Genomic DNA, 21,448 nt, shown 5'->3' on the forward strand with positions numbered 1-21,448 from the left:
GTTGAAGCCTCTTTTTTTCAGTACTAGTACAAGAGGTCTTTTGTAAACCCTTTCCATTCCTGTATGGTTTCGTCACTTGTCACTGCTTGAATGTGCTTAGTCTAGTTTTTCCTGTTTCGCCCTTTGAACCTCCTCCCTTCACTATAGAGAAATTGACATGGCACAGCCTTCTCTGCTCAGACTAAAGAAAATATCTAACCACATATCCATAGCATGTACCTGTGTGCTGCAAGACTGTGTTAGCCTACTGAGAAAAAGCCTGAGCATTAGCTTAGGGGGCCAACACAAGATCATCATGTGAGTGGTGCCAATTCTGCCAAACCAGTTACATTATGCAGTGTTGACTAGGCAAGTCAGTTAAAAACAAATTCTTATTTACAATGACAGCCTAGGAACAGTGGGTTCACTGCCTTGTTCAGGGGCAGAACAACCCATTTTTACCTTGTCAGCTCAGGGATTTGATCTAGCAACCTTTTGGTTACTAGCTCTAACCACTAGGCTACCTGCTGTCCCAGTTAACCTGAAAACCAGTGTGAAGTTTCACAGCCTCTTCCAAAGTCCTCACTTCATTGTTTTAGAAAGGGAACACAGGCTGTGTTGGGCTTGGCAGTTGGCACCAAAGTATAGAAAGTCCTCCTACGCATTGAAAATATCTTTGACATGTCTTCAGGCAACTCGCTGAAAGGCTTTGGAACTTCCTCACTGGAGGATATTGCTAATTGTTTTGGGTAAGGCTTGACTGGGTGTGCCTTGGTACTGTGATACTAAGGACGTTTTACAACATGGCTCCCATGTCCTTGACTTTTATCTCAGATCAGGTGTATAAAAAAAACATATTTTAGGGTGTGGCTTTGGTTCCCTGGGCTGTCATGATTGGCCATTGGGGAAATGAGCACAAATAACATATTCACACTTAGAAATAAACCAAAACCCATTTACTGTGCGATGCATTTATTCAATAACATTATTATAATATCTATATTTCCACTTCTCAAATTAAATATTTCAATGTAATTAAACCTACATATATTTGTATTCCTTGTACTACAAATATTTAGTTCAGCTAACATCTTTCAAGATCCTCACGCCTTATTCTGCACTGAATATTGTTGTTTTGGTTTTATCAGAGAGGAGGATGCTGGCACACTCACCGCCCCATGTTCTTGCTGTGGGAACAGACTTGTCAATGATGTGAATGTTCTTGTTAACTCAGGTGTGTACGTGTCCAAGTACTCCGACTGCCTGGACATAAACCGCTGGTACCACGGGAAGTCTGGATACATCGCCATCATCAGACTCACCAAGGTATTTACATAGTTACGAGCCACAGAGGCGTTCCTATGTGTAACTTCACTGTTGAATGTTCCTCTAGGTTTTTTCCTTCTAAGGAGTTTTTTCCTTGCCCCCGTGCTTCTGCTTGCTCTTTGGGCTTGAGGTCGAGTTACTGCAAAGCTCTTTGTGACGACTGCAGATGTAAAAAGGGCTTTATAAATACATTTCATTGATTTGTTTGTTGAACGGGCTTGTCATTTAATTCTCTCTCTTTTTGTGGGGTTCTACAGGGCAGAGTGAGAGACGTGACAGAGAACTACACAGTAAACTACACCTCTCCCTCTAATGGGTTTGACTGTCATGTATCAGAGCAGCTCAGTGCCGTGTCGGCCAACACCAGCTCCTTCCTGGCCTTTGAGAGAACACAGGTGAGATAACTCCATCCATCATCCCTCTAACGTTCATCCATCCATCCATGCCACACTGTGTACTTTTCCAGTAGGAAAAAACAGTTGTAATGACGTCATTTCAACCAGCTTTGCCTGGGTTTCGGGTTCTGTTGCCTTCAATTGTCAAATGTGCACTCTGTGTGTCAAAGCAGTAAAACGTAAATTAATTTAGTAAGCTAGCTCTCTAATGAAAAAAGTTATAATTTATTCGTGTTTTTGCTCCAGGCATTTAGAAAAGTTGATGAAATAGACCTGTAGATACAGTAGTGATGAATACAATACAATAGCAAAGCTGAAGAGATTTGTGTTGGTCTTTGCAGTACTACATGTATGAGCTGCCTGGTGGAGGGGCTGACTCGACAGTCCAGCCTCCTAGCCATGCCTGCCCATTCGCTATAGTGGCTTTTTCCTATTGGGATACCAAGACACCTGCATCAGAGGACCAAGAGAAAAGGTACATTTCCCTCTTTCTCATGGGGTTTTTAAATTTTTCCAGATTCACAGAAAATATTTGATGAAAAGGAACATCTTCTAAAACGTACAAAATGATTGATTTGTTTTTTTTCTTCTCTTTTGCAGTGAGGAAGAAAAAACAGGTAAGTAATGAATCAAACTGTTACAAAGGGGCTTCTGGATAATGTTATGGCGCCGTTCAATGGCATATCATTAATACTACAGTACAGTGCATTCCTACTTTAACTGAATGCATTAAGTTGCTCTGGATAACATTGTCTGCTAAAATTGAAATATTATTACAGTGTTTCACTACTACCCCTGGAAGGGTCAGCTCCAAATCAGCTCCCAGGTCTACCATGTGGGTCTGAAGTCCAGCACTGGACCCCTGATTCCAGCTAAACTGTGAGTTCAATGCAACCCTAGTGTGAAGGTGCACGGTCTCTCCCTATGCTATGACTTATAAATACAGTATCTTATAAATATCTCTCCAATTTACTTGATGTGGGTCGTGTTTAGTAGGGCACACCATAGCAAGACAGTAGGCAACAAAACAAAAAACAAGTTTAACTCCATGTGGTAACATAACCTGAGAATGTCATTTTGTTTGATTTCAGTCCAACCGTAATGGCAGTTGACGGAGCCATTAAAATGTCAGATCTGAGGCAGAAATTACCAAAGGCTATATTTGAAACCTGCTTCATCGGTGAAGGTACGTTTACATATGTTCCATGTGTTTACGAATGTAAATGTCGGCTACTCAAAAGTGGTTTCGTTGTGATAGCATTTTGCTTGAGCAGTGTCACCACAAACAACCTTTCCCAGGACTAGGGTTGCAAAGTTTCAGTATATTACTGAAAACGACCAGAATTTTCATATCTTTCAAAGGTTTTATCTTATTTATCACAAGACATAAAGTGGCTCTTTTGGATACTTCAGATTATCACAGGTGTTTGTAATCTGGCCCTCTGTGTGGCCTTATCACATGTAAAATATATTAAATAATTAAATGAAATGACAGAGCTGTAAAACATTATCCTAAATATACTGAACAACAATATAAACGCAACATGCAACGATTTCAAAGATTTTACTGAGTTACAGTTCATATAAGGAATTCAGTCAATTGAAAAATTCATTAGGCCCTCATCTATGGATTTCACATGACTGGGAATACAGATATGCATCTGTTGGTCACAGATATCTTTAAAAAAAGGTAGGGGTGTGGATCAGAACCAGTCAGTGTCTGGTGTATGTGTAACGCTCGTCTTTAGGTGGAAGAGAGGAGGACCAAGGCGCAGCGTGGTGAATGTTCATGATGTTGAATTTTAATGAATTATCCAACTAAACAGAACACTGACAAAATACAAAATAACAAAACGACGTGAACAGACCTGAACTTGAGAACATAAAACATGAACGCACGAACAGGTAGGAACAAACGAACGAACGAAACAGTACCGTGTGGTGAAACAAACACAGACACAGCAACAATCACCCACAAACAAACAGTGAGAACAGCTTACCTTAATATGGTTCTCAATCAGAGGAAACGTAAAACACCTGCCCCTGATTGAGAACCATATCAGGCTAGTTGACAACCCTAAACCAAACATAGAAACACATAACATAGAATGCCGACCCAGCTCACGTCCTGACCAACTAAACAAGGCTAAACAAAGGAAATAAGGTCAGGAACGTGACAGTGTGACCACCATTTCCCTCATGCAGTGCGACATCTCCTTCACATAGAGTTGATCAGGCTGTTGTTTGTGGAATGTTGTCCCACTATTCTTTTATGGCTGTGCGAAATTGCTGGATATTGACGGGAACTGAAACGCGCAAAAAAAGAAACGTCCTCTCACTGTCAACTGTGTTTATTTTCAGCAAATTTAACATGTGTAAATATTTGTATGAACATAACAAGATTCAACAACTGACACATAAACTGAACAAGTTCCACAGACATGTGACTAACAGAAATGGAATAATGTGTCCCTGAACAAAGGGGGGGTCAAAATCAAAAGTAACAGTCAGTATCTGGTGTGGCCACCAGCAGCATTAAGTACTGCAGTGCATCTCCTCATGGACTGCACCAGATTTGCCAATTCTTGCTGTGAGATGTTACCCCACTCTTCCACCAAGGCACCTGCAAGTTCCCGGACATTTCTGGGGGGAATGGCCCTAGCCCTCACCCTTCGATCCAACAAGTCCCAGACGTGCTCAATGAGATTGAGATCCGGGCTCTACGCTGGCCATGGCAGAACACTGACATTCCTGTCTTGCAGGAAATTACGCACAGAATGAGCGGTATGGCCAGTGGCATTGTCATGCTGGAGGGTCATGTCAGGATGAGATTACCTGCCATGACAACAAGCTCAGTCCGATGACACTGTGACACACCGCCCCAGACCATGACGGATCCTCCACCTCCAAATGGATCCCGCTCCAGAGTACAGGCCTCGGTGTAACGCTCATTCCTTCGATGATAAACGTGAATCCGACCATCACCCCTGGTGAGACAAAACTGCGACTCAGTGAAGAGCACTTTTTGCCAGTCCTGTCTGGTCCAGTGACGGTGGGTTTGTGCCCATAGGCAACGTTGTTGCCGGTGATGTCTGGTGAGGACCTGCCTTACAACAGGCCTACAAGCCCTCAGTCCAGCCTCTCTCAGCCTATTGCGGACAGTCTGAGCACTGATGGAGGGATTGTGCGTTCCTGGTGTAACTCGGGCAGTTGTTGTTGTTGCCATCCTGTACCTGTCCAACAGGTGTGATGTTCGGATGTACCGATCCTGTGCAGGTGTTACACGTGGTCTACCACTGCGAGGACGATCAGCTGTCCGTCCTGTCTCCCTGTAGCGCTGTCTTGGGTGTCTCAGGGTACGGACATTGCAATTTATTGCCCTGCCACATCTGCAGTCCTCATGCCTCCTTGCAGCATGCCTAAGGCACGTTCACGCAGATGAGCAGGGACCCTGGGCATCTTTCTTATGGTGTTTTTCAGAGTCAGTAGAAAGGCCTCTTTAGTGTCCTAAGTTTTCATAACTGTGACCTTAATTGCCTACCGTCTATAAGCTGTTAGTGTCTTAACGACCGTTCCACGGGTGCATGTTCATTAATTGTTTATGGTTCACTGAACAAGCATTGGAAACAGTGTTTAAACCCTTTACAGTGAAGATTTGTGAAGATATTTGGATTTTTACGAATTATCTTTGAAAGACATGGTCCTGAAAAAGGGACGTTTCTTTTTTTGTTGAGTTTAGATCGAAAGCATCCCAAACATGTTCAATGGGTGATATGTCTGAGTATACAGGCCATGGAAGAACTGGGACATTTTCAGCTTCCAGGAATTGTGTACAGATCCGTGGACTTTCCTGCAGTCAGCATGCCAATTGTACTCTCCCTCAACTTGTGTTGTGTGACAAAACTGCACATTTTAGAGTGGCCTTTTATTGTCCCTCGCACAAGGTGCACCTGTGTAATGATCATGCTGTTTAATCAGCTTCTTGATATGCCACACCTGTCAGGTGGATGGATTATCTTGGCAAATGAGAAATGCTTACTACAGGGATGTAAACGAATTTGTGCACCACATTTGAAATAAATAAGCTTTTTGTGCTTATGGAACATTTATGGGATCTTTTATTTCAGTTCATGAAACAAACACTTTACTTGTTGCGTTGATATTTTTGTTCAGTGTTTAAACCATCAATTTAGTGAATACCATTGATGTTTAATATGAGGGTTTCAGCATGAAATATCCTTTCTATTTTTATTGATTTATTTAACTATGTCAATATGTATGTTATCAATGTTTTGGCATTCAACTTAAACTTTAAGCCAGCAACATATTACCCTGCATCCCACTGCTGGCTTACCTCTGAAGCGAAGCAGGATTGTCCTGGTTGGTCCCTGGATGGGAGACCAGATGGTGCTGGAAGTGGTGTTGGAGCACGACAACACCTTTTCCCCCTCAGGAGACTGAAAAGATTTGGCATGGGTCCACAGATCCTCAAAAAGTTCTATAGCTGCACCATCGGGAGCATCCTGACTGGTTGCATCACTGCCTGGTATGGCAACTGCTTGGCATCTGACCATAAGGCGCTACAGAGGGTAGTGTGTACGACCCAGTACATCACTGGAGCCAAGCTTCCTGACATCCAGGACCTATATACTAGGTGGTGTCAGAGGAAGGCCCAAAAAGATGTCAAAGACTCCAGTCACCCAAGTCATAGACTGTTCTCTCTGCTACCGCACGGCAAGCAGTACCGGAGTGCCAAGTATAGGACCAAAAGGCTCCTTAACAGCTTCTACCCCCAGGCCATAAGACTGCTGAACAATTAATCAAATGGCAACCAAGACTATTTACATTGACACCACCCCCTCGCCCCCATATGTTTTTACACTGCTGTAACTTGCTGTTTATTATCTACGCATAGTCACTTTACAAATTACTTCGACTAACCTGTACCCCCGCACATTGACTCGGTACCAGTACCCCCTTTATATAGCCTCATTATTGTTGTGTAATATTCTTGTTACTTTTTGACTTCATTAAAAAAAAAAAAAATTCCCCCATAAACTATCAAAATAAATAAAGTCACACACTCCATGTATAATCTCCCAGCAATTTAATGTGTATTTACCAATGTTTCGGCATCACTGTGCCGAAACATTGGTAAATACCCATTAAATTGCTGGGAGATTATACATGGGGTGTGCGACTTTTTTTTTTTTTTATAGTTTATTCGCCGTTAATCAGCACCTCCACACAAACTATTATTCTGGTGTGCGCCAGCTCATGTTTTTATTTTTTTTAAATAAATGGTATCCCCTTTTCTCCCCAATTTTCGTGGTATCCAATCGCTAGTAATTACTATCTTGTCTCATCGCTACAACTCCCGTACGGGCTCGGGAGAGACGAAGGTCGAAAGCCATGCGTCCTCCGAAGCACAACCCAACCAAGCCGCACTGCTTCTTAACACAGCGCGCCTCCAACCCGGAAGCCAGCCGCACCAATGTGTCGGAGGAAACACCGTGCACCTGGCCCCCTTGGTTAGCGCGCACTGCGCCCGGCCCGCCACAGGAGTCGCTGGAGCGCGATGAGACAAGGATATCCCTACCGGCCAAACACTCCCTAACCCGGACGACGCTAGGCCAATTGTGCGTCGCCCCACGGACCCCCCGGTCGCGGCCGGCTGCGACAGAGCCTGGGCGCGAACCCAGAGACTCTGGTGGCGCAGCTAGCACTGCGATGCAGTGCCCTAGACCACTGCGCCACCCGGGAGGCCCTGTTTTTTAATCTAATATTTTTTTCCCCAGCCTGTTGTGTCGACTTTATTTTATTTTTTACTTTTGTTTATTTAGTAAATCTTTTCTTAACCAACAATGCAGTTCAATAAATAGAGTTAAGGGCTTTAAGAATTTCACGGTAAGGTTGTACCTGTTGTATTCGGCGCATGTGACAAATAACATTTGATTTGATTAGATGCTTTTTTTCATTAATTAGGCTATTTTCTCTAATATATAGACACAGATCTAAAAAAAAAAAACTAAAAAAAAAACAATCTACAAATATATATATTTTTAAGTTATTCAACTATAAATCGCCAAAGTTACGATAGATCTTCAGTTAATTATGAAAATTACAGAAGATTCCTGTAACTTTGATAAATTATCAGTAGCTTTGCAACCCTACCCAAGGACATTTTTATGTGTTGCTTATCTGATTATTTATCCAGCTGTGTGAGCTTTACAGAGCTTTATTTTTTTGTTTTTTTTAAATCATTTAATGATATTGAATTGTTCGGTTTTTCAGTTTCTCTGGAAGGAATGGGTTGCAGTCTGTATGAGCTGGCACCCAGTGAGGCTGAGGACACCTCTCTCTCTCAGCTTACACAGGAGCTCAAGGAGAAAGACCTGGTGAGCGTTCATTGTTCTTAAAGTCGGCTGACAGGTTATTGGAAGACCGGAATGGAAAGGGAAAGGGGGACACCTAAACTGAAATGTGTCTTCCGCATTTAACCCAACCCCTCTGAATGCAGTTCATTGTTGTGTTGTCAGACCTTGATTCTAATAAATATTTTTCTTATCAACAGGCCCTCGCAATACAACTGAATGATAGTGGTTTCCTTATACTGTTACATTCATCTCACTTCCTCACATATGAAGGTAAGACAAAACCTGTATATGCAACATATTGCATTTAAATATATTATAGATAGAAGCTAAATATCTAACATTACATTATAATTGTACATTTCAGATGCTGGGTCCAATAAGCCAGAGGTATTGCAGGGGATGTTTGTGTTTCCGGATTCCAGAGCTATACAGCGAGGTTAGTGTGTGTGTGTGTGTGTGTGTGTGTGTGTGTGTGTGTGTGTGTGTGTGTGTGTGTGTGTGTGTGTGTGTGTGTGTGTGTGTGTGTGTGTGTGTGTGTGTGTGTAATTTATCCTTACATAATGTCATTTGTTATTACCACAGACACCAAGATCTGCTCGAAGAAGCCCTCCCTCTCACCAGAGGTCCTCCAGGTGGTGCCTGCACTGAACTACGCAGAGACAGAGGTGGAAAAGTGCCTCCCTGAACAGAGTGGGGAGCTACGTGGTTTACTAGAGCAGCATATCCAGAGCTACGCTGCCCTCATCCACCCTGGGCTTACTATCAGTCCATCTAGGGAAGCCAGCATCTTCCCAGATCAGTTTGATGTTCCTGACGCCCTCAAATATCTCTACTCCAGCCCAAAGTGGACTGAAATGGGATGGAAATGTCTTAAGTCTTACTTTCACCAGCCGGGCTCCTTCGAGCTCTCTGTATCCAGGGCCACGGAGCTTCTGGCGGCTGGACGAGAGGAGCGAGGGGATGAGCCAGATGATGACGTCTACTACTGTCTGTCATCTCCAGAAGGCCCCCCCATGACTCCTGCTAGTCTGGGTGGCCCAGAGGAGGAGCAGTCAGGGGGACAGTCACCAGGAGACACAGCTGACACAGCCACATACATAAGTAATGCACCGGCAGTATCTACAGAGGACTTTGACAAACCTGGTATGACCAAGGTAGACAGTAATGTACCAAATAAAAGAGTAGAGGAAGAGAAGAACTTGCCTTCAAAGGAGGTGCAAGACAAGGTGCAACATGTGCAACCCAAGGAGGTGCAGGAGGAAGTGCCCTCTGATCTTAGCAAGCCTGCGGTCCCAGCAGGGAACTTTGGGAAACCTGTCTTGAAGAAGGCTGACAGTAATGCACCAGGGACAACTTTGATTCCAAAAGAGGTGCAGAAGGAGCTTCCCTATGCTCTTTCCCAGCCTGTTGTGTTGGCAGATGATTCTGGGAAGAACAAGGCCGTACCAGGGGTAGGAGTAGAGGATGAAGGGACACATTTGAACCCAGAGGAAGTCCAAGTGGATAGGCAAAAGGAGGTGAAAGAGGATATGCTTTCTGATCTTTCACACCCTGCAGTCTCTGCAGAAAACTTGAGGAAAGCTGGCCCAGCAGTGTTGGGTAAGGCAGACTGTAAAGCACCAGAGGTGGGAGTAACGAATGAAGGGACAAACTTGCACCTGAAAGAGGTGCAAAAGGATATGCCCTCCGGTCTTTCACAGCCTGCAGTCTCTGAAGAGGAATTGAAGAAACCTGGGCCGGCCCTGGCAACCAAGCCCAACATTAAAGCAGTAGAGACAGGAGTAGAGGATAAAGGGGGGGATTTGCCTAAGGAGGTGCAAGAGGAGGTTCCATGTGATCTTTCCCAGCTTGCAGTGTCGGCAAAGGTTTTTGCAATAGCCGGTATGACAGTGATGACCAAGGCCACAGAGGTGACAGAGGTTTCAACCTCACCTGCATCAGGTGACCTCCCAACAGTGCTAGTCATCACTGCCACTGAAGGAACTGCAACCGTTGTACCTCATAATGAGAACTTTGGCTTGATCAATACAGAGTCGATCACAAAGAACTCCTCCAGTTTGCCACCAGCCAAAGTACAGGAGAGGGGTGGAAGTGCTCTCAATGGGCAACGTGGCAAGGCCAATGAGGTCAATAACTTCTCTACATCAGATTGGAGGAAACGGCCAAGGAAACGGCGTAGATTTAGCGGGTTGGGTAAACGGGTCTTGAGGTCTTCAGCAGCTGACTTTGAAGAGGAAGAAACTGAGAAGGGATGTTTGGATTCAAGTAAAGTCTACTCATTGAAAAAGAGGAAGGAAATGACAGATTTAGTTCAACTTAACCCATGGAAAAAGAAGGAAAGGATGGATGTAACCCAGGTTCGTCCATTGAAAATGAAGAGGGAACTGAAAAATTTGACCCTAGATCCCCCATTGAAAAAGAAGGAAAGGATGGATGTAACCCAGGTTCGTCCATTGAAAATGCAGAGGGAACTGATGAATTTGACCCTAGATCCCCCATTGAAAAAGAAGGAAAGGATGGATGTAACCCAGGTTCGTCCATTGAAAATGCAGAGGGAACTGATGAATTTGACCCTAGATCCCCCATTGAAAAAGAAGGAAAGGATGGATGTAACCCAGGCTCACCCAACGAAAATGCAGAGGGAAGTGATGAATTTGATCCAAGATCTGCCTTTGAAAAAGAAGAAGGAAAGCAAGGATTCAATTAACTTTTACCCATTCAAAAGTAAGGAAAGTATGGATCTAAATCACGACGGCCACCCATTGAAAAAGAAGACGGATCGGTGGGACTTGAAGGCGATCATCTCCGAATGCGGTAGAATCTTTGTCCCTCATGGTTCAGAAGTTATCGCCAAGGATATAGAATCTTTGAAAGTTATGGGGAAAGTGATAGATCACAAACAATGTGCTGATGAGATGATGGTTGAAGCTTGTATCAAAGTACCCCAACCCATAGAGACAGGAGATGAACCTGGCCTAGAGTTGATAAAGTCAGGTGAAAACAAAGATTCACACATATGGAGTTCAGACAGTAAAGACCATCTGCCAGAGGTCAAAATGGCTGATGTAGACAAGATGGCCTCTCAGAAACCCTCAGAACTGGTCCAGAACAAAGACATGGATCTTCCTTCCTTAGAAAAACACAAAAAGAATTGTAAATTTGTTGCAATATCCCTCAGTAAACTAAAGACAGTTTTTTCAAGAAGGGGAAAGAGGAAAACACCTCTCAAACCTGTTTCAGAAGATCAAATGTTACCATTGGACAAGAAAAGCAAGGCCGATGCTGGCATGGATAAAATGGAAAGTGTTAATTTGAGTAATTCCTGCAAAGATACCCCGGACAGAACCAGAGGTGCTGCTGAAGTTGCAAAGGAACAGACATTTGGCCTAGACCCAAAGTTTGCACTAGCATTAGGCTTGACTCCTAGGGAGTTGCATAATGATGCACCCAAATCTCCAGAAAAAAGTAATATTCCATTGAAGAAAGACATTCAGAGCAGACTGGACCTGGTTACTCCACAAGCCACATCTGACCAAATGTCTGAGGCTTTGCCTAGCCCCCCTTCAGCAACAATAACCTTAACGGGTCGGGGGAGCCCATTGAAAATGAAATGCAAGCCTGCAGACTCCATAAGGAAAAAATGTAAGTTCCTCTTGGGAAGTCATGTAGCTGTTGTCAACCTCACGTCATGCAAATAACAAAACATGCAGATTGATTTTATTTTGTTCTCCTAAACCACACACTTAATTAGATATTTGTCATCTTGATAATTGAGTTGTGATTGCAGTTAATATGTGCTGACTGTGGAAATATGCTGAAATGTTAAAATAATCCCTTTGTCTTTAATTCCTGATGATTCCGTTTCTATATCTCTTTTTCTATCTGAACTGCGAAGCAACACTATGAAGTAATATGTTAATAGCTTTTTGCTATTCTGGTCCCAGGTCTGTTTGTGCTGTAGTTGACAAGACAGCACAAACTGATCTTGGACCAGGCTAGCCTCTTGCCACCTCCGTTGCCTCTGCTTTGTCTTGCTGTGTGTCGTGCTACTGTCCCCCATTTCAATCTAATACAAATCATAAAACAATTTGGTTCAATTTTGGCGAGGAGATTTGCATGCAGGCGACTGACTGCCGTACGACAATGCAAATGTCAAAATATTAATTATCACTATACGCTACTCCGTGTTTTTTGTTTTCATACTGTTTCTTCTGTCTCTTTTCTCTGTTCTCTTTTGTTTCTACAGGGTGGTTGCACTATCACACACCAGCTTCTTTTGAAAAAGAGAAAGTAGCACAGCCTATATCCTCCCAACTACTGACACTTAACCCTGATGTCAGGCATGTTGTCAGTAGGGGTAGGCCTCGCACAGTGAAGAAAGATGCCAGTGATGCATCATGCCCACCAGCAGATGCTCTGACCCTATTGGCCGATTTGGCCCTCAGTACCAGTAACGACAAAGTACTGGACCACCTGGCTCTTCAGCAACAAGAATGCTGTCCAAGTTTGGTTATAAGTGACAACAGTGTCAAAGATGGCGGCTCTCCTCATGAGTCAGATGGTGAACCAGAGTCTGTCCTTCATGCACTGCTGAAGCACCCTTCTGTTGCTAGGCTTAAACTTCCCCCTCAGTCTCCGTCACCCAAGGGGCTGGTGGTGGGGAGTGGGGAGCGGGTTGTGTTAGTCTCACAAGAGCATTCTTACTCACTGCCGCCATCCTCCTCTCTACTATTGGGTTTGTCAGGTTCAACCCTCCAAGTCCCAATTTCGGAGGGACTTCAGCCGCATCGCAAGGATATGGTCTATGGTGACGGAACTCAAACACTACGGGCCTTCCTGTGTCAGGAGCAGGACCAGAACAGGAAGGAACTCGGGGAGGAACCCGGGGTGGCTCCAGAATCCATGAGCAAAGGAATTGGGCGCAGGCAGAAGTTCCGTCGGTTACGGCGGTTCATCGAAAAAGACAGCTCAGTTCAAGTGACAAGGCTGTGGAAGGAAAACTATGACTTTAATTCAGACAGCAAGTTTACCAACGACCCTATGGATAAAACAGTTATTAGAGCCCTACATGGGTATGTACTTAGAATTTGTAATTTACACTGAACAAAAATATAAACGCAACATGCAACAATTTCAAAGAGTTACACTTCATATAAAAAAATCTGACAATTTAAATAAATTCATTAGGCCCTAATCTATGGATTTCACATGACTGGGAATACAGATATGAATCTGTTGGTGACAGATACCTTAAAAAGGGTAGGGGCATGGATCAGAACACCATTCAGTATCTGGTGTGACCACCATTTGCCTCATGCAGCGCGACATCTCCTTCACATATAGTTGATCAGGCTGTTGATTGTGGCCTGTGGGATACTGTCCCACTCCTCTTCAATGTTTGTGCCAAATTGCTGGATATTGGCGGGAACTGAAACACGCTGTCATACACGTCGATCCAGAGCATCCCAAACATGTTCAATGGGTGACATGTCTGGTGAGTATGCAGGCCATGGAAAAACAGGGTCCTTTTCAGCTTCCAGGAATTGTGTACAGATCCTTGCGACATGGGGCTGTGCATTATCATGCTGAAACGAGGTGATGGAGGCAGGTGAATGGCACGACAATGGGCCTCAGGATCTCTGTGCATTCAAATTGCCATCGATAAAATTAAATTGTGTTCATTGTCCGTAGCTTATGCCTGCCCATACCATAACCCCACCACCACCATGGGGCACTGTGTTCACACATCAGGAAACAGATCACCCACACGACACCGTACATGCTATCTGCCATCTATTCATCCGTGAAGTTCACACTTCTCCAGCGTGCCAGTGGCCATCGGAGGTGAGCATTTGCTCACTGAAGTCGGTTATGATGCCGAACTGCAGTCAGGAAGACCCTGGTGAGGACGATGAGCACGCAGATGAGCTTCCCTGAGACGGTTTCTGACAGTGGTCCGAGGCTGGTTGAACATACTACCAAATTCTCTAAAATGACATTGGAGGCGGTTAATGGTAGAGAAATTAACATGAAATTATCTGGCAACAGCTTTGGTGGACATTCCTGCAGTCAGCATGCCAATTGCACGCTTCCTAAAAACTTGAGACATCTGTATCATTGTGTTGTGTGACAAAACTGCACATTTTAGTGACCTTTTATTGTCCCCAGCACAAGGTGCACTTGTGTAATTATCATGCTGTTTAATCAGCTTCTAGATATGCGACACCTGTCAGGTAGATGGATTATCTTGGCAAAGTAGGAATGCTCACCAACAAGGATGTAAACAAATTTGTGCAAAATATTTGAGAGAAGCTTTTTGTGCGCAAGGAACATTTCTGGGGTCTTTTATTTCAGCTCATGAAACATGGGACCAACACTACATGTTGCACTTATAATTTTGCTCAGTGTAAATAAAAATGTTTTTAGTTTTTTTATGTTAAAATTTTCTTCTAACTACTAGATGCATAAGTGAAGAGCTTGCTAGAGACAGAAAGCTTATTCTATATTACTCCACAGACTAATTGTTTGACTGGATTTTGATTTCTCTGTGTCCCTTTCCTTCAACCCTCTGCACCCTCTCTCTGTACAGCCCATGGGATTTCAACATTGAGGACACAAACGAACAGGTTCAGCTCATCATCCACATGTGGATAGGTCTTTTCTACAGCAGGTCCACTGCTAGGTTCTTCCAGGCAGACCCAAGTCTTCTATGTATGGAGGAAAAAGATTCTACAGAAGTGGATCATGGAATGGTACAAGCCCAGGTTACATCTGAGACCAAGACAAGTTCCCCTGCTTATATTGCCCTTTCCAGGATCCCAGAACCTGAAGTTTTGGACCTTAGTAATGTGGGTAAAAAAGAATCACAACCATTAAGCTTGGAACCTGAGGTATTGGACCTTTCAGTGAAAACAACATCGACTGTGTTAGATTTCACTGTAGACACAAAGGATTCCCCTGAGTCCAAGCAAAGAATAGATTTAAAAAATCCTCCAGTATACCAACCAGAAAGTGGACTCCACAAAGAAATCATCTCTTTTCACAAACAAAGTACAGGTCTTGAGTTAAAGGTTAGAAAATAAATATATTATATATGTAAAGCACAAATGTTTTCCAATCAATATTTTGTTGACAGAATACACAATTGTTTATTTTGCTTGTCTCTTTTCTCTACAGGTTTACAGAGACCGTGTGGACAGCATGACGTCAGACAAAGCGAGTGAACTGGATGATGAAGAAACTAACAACCATGAGAATGACAGCAATGGTACCCTCCAAAATGATGTGTCCCCTAACAGAAGGACTTTGGAAAGTGATGGATCGTACATTCTCTTGTGTGAACAGGCAGCAAGTGTGTACATTAATCAAGAAAAGGTCCTGGAGACTCAAAGAATTGCCCGGGGTTTGGAGGGCAAAGCCAAAAAGGAAATCCAAAAGGAAGAGAGGAGCCACGATGGAGAACAAAACATAGCAAGTCTTAAAACCATGGAATCTAAAGATGTTGATGAGGCGCAACAAGTTAAAGATAACGATTCAGTCAAAACAATGTCATGCACAGAGGTGCTGGGGGATGGTGACGTTACCAATATGGCTGACAGAGTTGAGCGTAAAGCAAGTGAACCCAGAGATGGGTCTTACGTTGCCATCTGTGATGGCAGTGAGTCAAAAACGCACAAAGCATATCATAGCGTGAAGGATTCTGTTGAAGCAGCAAAACCAGAAACAGTGCATGTTGGGAAAGACACCACAAACAAGAAAATCAATGCACAACCTGCTGGGAATGATTCCATTGGTACGGCACTCAAAGCAATGCATGATGAAAAGATTCCCAACGGTGTGTCACGGGATGATGGGAACTCCAAAAATGAGGTGCAAACTGCATTGCAGGAAGGGAATGATACTAGAGATGAGGCACTACCAGCGGTGAATTATGAAAAAGAGTCGGGCGATAAAGCAGCACCTGCAGTATGTGGTGGGAATAATTCGGTGGCTGAAACACCACCAGAGATATCACATAATGAAAATGATTCCCAAAAAGAAACACCATCAGTGGTGCATGGTGGAAATGATTCCATACTACCTGTGAAACTGTATAGCAAGCTGTATATAGACGAAGAACCCACTGCGGTGAACGATAGAAATGCTTCCCCCGGTGAGGTACAACCAATGGAGCAGGTTGGGGAGGTTTCTATTGGCACTACTAGAGTACTGCTAGAGATGCAGGGTGAGATTAAGAGAGTATTTCCACTATGTGGTGAGAACACGCCTTGTGTCGGTGAGTTCGACACGCCCATTCAGTCCAAGGATGTTTCAGGGGAGGCTAAAACAACAGTAGTTGAGACTGATTTCAATGGGATTAGGGATTCTAAAGATCAGGAACAGGTATCGATGCCGGGTCAGAGTAAATCTGATATCGACACACAAGGGCCCCAGCATTCTCAAGACGAGACATCAGAAGTACTGACAGGCCAGGTAGAAATACCACTGATTGGAGTAGGAATTCCCAGGGAAGATATCGCACACACAGATGTTCTACATTCACACAGTCAGACACCAGAGAGAGTGCATGCTCAGATAGAAATACCATTTATTGGAGTAGAATTACCATTCATTGGAGTAGAGAAGGATAGCAAGGATATCATGCACACCGAGGTGCACGACACTCACTTGTGTCATAGGGATAATTTGTTTTCAGGTGAAATGTTTAGAAAAGCTTCAAAGGGAACTGAATCTGTCAGTAGATGCCCAACCCCTATCGTGGACGATGGTTACATCCCGATTCCTGACATCGACAGTGGCTGCTTGGTTATCTGCGATGCCGGTGGGGTCAGCAAACCCCTCGGCAGATGCCCAACACCTACACAAGATGAGCCACCTTTCGTTACAGAATTGTCTTATGACCATCACACACCGGAGACTGTTTTTTTGCCTGATTCGAAAGACACCAACAGTCCCAACCTCAATAGTGGTTTTGCTCTTATTGAAAATGAAAAGGCTTATCATGAACCACATGAACCAAGTCTTGGTAGCAGCCCAAGCTCTGTAGAGAATATGTTGCATAAATCCAGCAACAACAATAGCAAACCAAATAATCTGGAAGCCATTGGTAATCAGTTCTCTCAATTATTGACTGAACCCCGCAAGAAGCCAATTGCCACTAGCACACCTCTCAACACTCCCTATACTTCTTCAAAGGAAAAAAACGATTACAATCCTTATTCAAATATGCAACTTGCCCCTGCTGAACAAGACCTGTATGCTCTTTCAAGTCACGATTCACTGCATAGGTTCCCTGACTCCTATCCCAAAACCCATAGCCCCTTAACACAGAAAGCAGCATTCTCTGTGCCATCAATCCACCTTGAAGTCCTGTCCAATGAAACAACAGAAAGAACATTAACTCGGGACTTGAGTGAAATCGCTTTGGAAGGAGACACTAACTTGTGTCCTGCCTCAACAGAGATTATCATACAGTCCATCCGTCAGAGTATCCCAGGAGTAAGTGGACCTACAGCAGCTTCTCAGAACCTTTCAGGGCACAACTTTACTGAGCCCCATCCATACAGCCAACAACTTGCCATGGCTGTGAATCTCTCCAAGAGTGAAGGCAGCAGAGGAGAGTTCAGCTGGAAAGAAGGACAAACTAATATTGACCCTATGTCTTCAGATGTTCTCAAAAGCAAACAAACCGCTGCCCCTGTCCACTCAAACACTGATCCTCACCCGTATAACACACCATATGTCACCGAAATGAGGAGACAGATTGCAAGTTTGCAAGATAATGTTATGGATGAAAGTGGGGAGCCTGCCGTAGAGCAAGACAACATTGAATCTAGTCTAGAGACAAATTGGATATCAGATGACCAACACGCAAGTAATACATCCCAGTTGAATAAAACAAAACTTGACTTCATCAACTCTTTACGCCAGTATCAGCAATGGGATAAAGGGGAATTTGATGATGTTTTGGACTTCAGCAAGCAAGGCACTTCCTCTTCTTCTTCTTCAGTCACCTTCCAGTCTGAAGAATCAGACAAAATATTTACCCGTATGGAAGAGAACAAACAGGACTGGTTAAAGTATTGTAGGTCAGAGAGGAGTGGGAACACCTCCAAAAGCCAAATTGATTTGGACGATGAGCACGAGGAAGTTTCCTCATTTGCAAAGCCATGCCTAGTTACAGTTTTGGATCACAAAGGAAACAGAATCACCTATGAAAACTATCCCGTTCTGAAACCTTCAACAAGCATGCACACACGGACAGTTCCGAACTCAAACAGACAGGGCTCGAGCAGATTTCTGGACTTCTCCAAGAGGTGGGATGATACACATAACGCTGACGAATCTGACCTCACTCAGTCGTCTGTGGATCTGGAGACCCTCATCTTCTCAGAGAGAATGAACCAGATGCTAAAACGTAAAAGGAAGAGTAGCAGCAGCAGGTACAACCGAGCAAGACACCACAGGTCAAATGTAGAAGAGCGAGCTTCCTCCTGTAGCCCGGCTGTGACAGTGCACTTTTCCAACCTGCAGGAACAGGAAAGCTCAGAAGAACACTGGGAGGGACTACCTTCACTCGCAGGGCAGAAGTTAAAAATAGATATGCCTGAAAGGAAGGGTATGCCTGAAGAAACAGACAGAGATATGCCACAGCATCTTCAAAAACTCTCCTATACAAAGGGCAGTGAGATGACGCATGTCAAAGTTTCAGACCTGGTTGCGGAAAGTTTCGAGGCGTACCATGCCATGATGACTGAGGTCTGTGCAGGCAGAAAGTACCCACACAGAACCGAGAGACTCAAGAGAGAAGAAGCAAAGAGAAACAGTTTGCCAAAGTCTCGAGCCCCAAGCAAAGACAAAGAGTTCTGTGGTCAGATGAAGAAGGACATGTATGACAGCCTGCATGATAATCTGAACTCTGTTGTGAAACAGTCATGTAAGAACAAGTTCAGGTTCTACATACTGGTGACATCAGACGACCCATTCTTCAACGAGACAAAGGTAAGATGAACATAAATGTTAGACTGGTCCTAGATCAGTTTGTGCTGTCTTGCAAACTTCTATGGTCAGTGGCAAATGACCATGGCCTATGCAGCGCAAACAGATCTGGGACCAGGGTACGAAACCGTACCATAAGCTGTACAACAATGAAAGCCAAAGTTCATTCTTGCACCATGTTTAAAAACAAGCTTGTTATTTTTGTAGGAGCTGTTAGAAGCAGAGGGACACATAACAGTAGAACAGTCTCAATTCTGCCTTGGAAAGGATAGTCCCTCATCCCCTCTATACATTATCTTGAGGAACGAAGATATTGCTGAACACATTTGTGAGGTAAGACTGTTGTAGACTTATAAAAGTATCTCAAACTCCTGGAAAAGAATAAGCAATCCAGGTTCGAAATCCAGCCTTCTGAATCGGTTTCCGTTGTATTACATTGTCGTAATTTTGAGATTTCTGTTTCACCCTCAGGTCCCTCACTTGCTTGAATTGAAGAAGTCTCAGAATGTGTTGTTTGCTGGTATTGACCGTCCTGATGACATTGTGAACCTGACCCACCAAGAACTCTTCAGCAAAGGCGGTTTTGTGGTGTTTGAGGGAGCAGCACTGGACACACTCAGTCTCAGTATGGACACTTCACTATTTGCAAGAGACCAAAGTGCATTTGTTACATTTCATTATGTTTCCACAACTGTCAATCTCTATAAGCAACTAGGATGTCCCTAGCCTGGTCCCAGATCAGTTTGTGTCATCTTGCCAACTGCTGTGGCCGATGTTTGGCATGAAACAGATCTGGGGCCAGGCTGTGATGTCCCCTCCCACATTGCATAGATGTGTGTGAGTTACTCAATGTCTCTTTCTTCCAGGCAACATTAAGAAAATGTCTGGTTTCCTGGAGGGGCTGAGTAAAAAGGGGAAGTGGAAATGGCTCTTGCACTACAAAGACAGCCGGAAACTGAAAGAGAACGCACGGTAAGCTTATTCTTGCGCTTGTAAATGTTCAACACAGTGCAGATAATAAAACACACTGTTTGTTTGAATCCAGGCCAGAGTCATTTTTGTAATTCAAGGAAACTAAGATTCAAACTAACTGCCAGAACTGATCATTCCTCCCTCTACAGGTCTAGTGCTGAGGCACAGGGTAAAAAGAGCTTCATGGACATCTGCCAGGAGGCTGGAATGGTGGAGGTCTTACCCTACCATGAATGTGACGTCATTTCAAGGACACGACCCAACTACCTCCACTGTCTAGTCCGGCTGCAGGTCCAGAATGTATCAGCTCGTCTACCTGTATTTATAACTGGTGAGAGATCAGACTTTTTCCCTATACTGCATTCGTTAAGATTAGCTAAGTTTATAGTATTTTGGGGTTGATTGCAGGTAATTAGTAGGACCTTTAACATAATTTCAATTTTTGTAATAGATAGGGATTCTTAGTCGCAAGAATGCTAGTTTCTGACAATTATTTCTTTATTTTGCAGACACAACGGCAGACAAAGCGTTTGCAAAACATGGGATATTCACAATGAATATTAACTCCTTCTTGCTGATTTCTCAGAGTGACACTTGCACTATTTCTTAAACTGACAGAAGTCTTCAGTACATCAATCAAATTTGATTTATAAGCCCTTTTTATACAGAACAAAAATATTAAACACAACATGCAACAATTTCAAAGATTTCTCAGTTACAGTTCATGTAAGGAAACTTGTCAATTTAAATAAATTAGGCCCTAATCTATGGATTTCACATGACTGGGCAGGGCCCGGCCCATGCACCTGGCAGCCAGGCCCACCTACTGGGGAGCCAGGGACAGCCAATGAGAATGAGTTTTTCCCCACAAAAAGGATTTATTACAGACACAAATTCAGTGTACATTATCAACAGCTGTCAAAGTGATTTAAATTAACCTGACCCAGACTCCAAAGAGCAAGCAGAAGAACAGTGGCAAGGGAAACCTTGTAACCTCGAGAATAACCAGACTCAGAAGGGGATACTCCAAAATCTGGATTTTAGGGGGTCATTGGAAGTTTGACACACTGATCTAAATCATTGTGGTGTAAGATTAAAATAATTCTCAGTAAGTTATGTTTATAGCAAGGCTTTGTTTATTGCCGTTTTAGTCCTTTTTTTTGCTACATTAGTGTAAATCATTGCATTATTTAGTTACATTTTGTGTAGATTTATTTATTCTTAATAATTTTCTAAAAGAGGTAGGTTCTGTATAGATTAACGATGACATCCACTTCAATGCAGAGCTCTGTGTTAGTGTATTTATTTGTATGTTTGTAAATACATGTATTGCACCTTTGCGATAAAGAAATGGACTAAATGTTCCCCATCTTTTTTTCATACACACGCAGAAAAAGAGTG

General features: G+C 43.5%; 1 protein-coding gene across 1 annotated transcript; it reads left to right on the top strand.

Moving 5' to 3' along the window:
- Window positions 1-660: 660 nt before the first annotated feature.
- LOC120053321 lies at window positions 661-21,407 on the top strand. Its single transcript, XM_039000449.1, has 18 exons — window positions 661-670; window positions 1,214-1,305; window positions 1,563-1,700; window positions 2,042-2,175; window positions 2,301-2,317; window positions 2,480-2,579; window positions 2,792-2,886; window positions 7,995-8,098; window positions 8,275-8,347; window positions 8,660-11,719; window positions 12,324-13,149; window positions 14,667-15,147; window positions 15,254-19,078; window positions 19,283-19,408; window positions 19,547-19,700; window positions 19,942-20,047; window positions 20,197-20,378; window positions 20,557-21,407. The coding sequence occupies exons 1-18, from the start codon at window positions 661-663 to the stop codon at window positions 20,655-20,657; spliced, it is 9,624 nt and encodes a 3,207-aa protein (XP_038856377.1). The 3' UTR covers window positions 20,658-21,407.
- Window positions 21,408-21,448: the final 41 nt, after the last annotated feature.

Source organism: Salvelinus namaycush, chromosome 9, assembly GCF_016432855.1.
Source record: "Salvelinus namaycush isolate Seneca chromosome 9, SaNama_1.0, whole genome shotgun sequence".
NCBI lineage: Eukaryota > Metazoa > Chordata > Actinopteri > Salmoniformes > Salmonidae > Salvelinus > Salvelinus namaycush.

Coding starts and splice junctions, on each gene's coding strand:
- LOC120053321 (XM_039000449.1), top strand. Junction 1,306..1,562: donor CCATCATCAGACTCACCAAG/GTATTTACATAG, acceptor GGGGTTCTACAG/GGCAGAGTGAGAGACGTGAC. Junction 2,887..7,994: donor AACCTGCTTCATCGGTGAAG/GTACGTTTACAT, acceptor TCGGTTTTTCAG/TTTCTCTGGAAGGAATGGGT.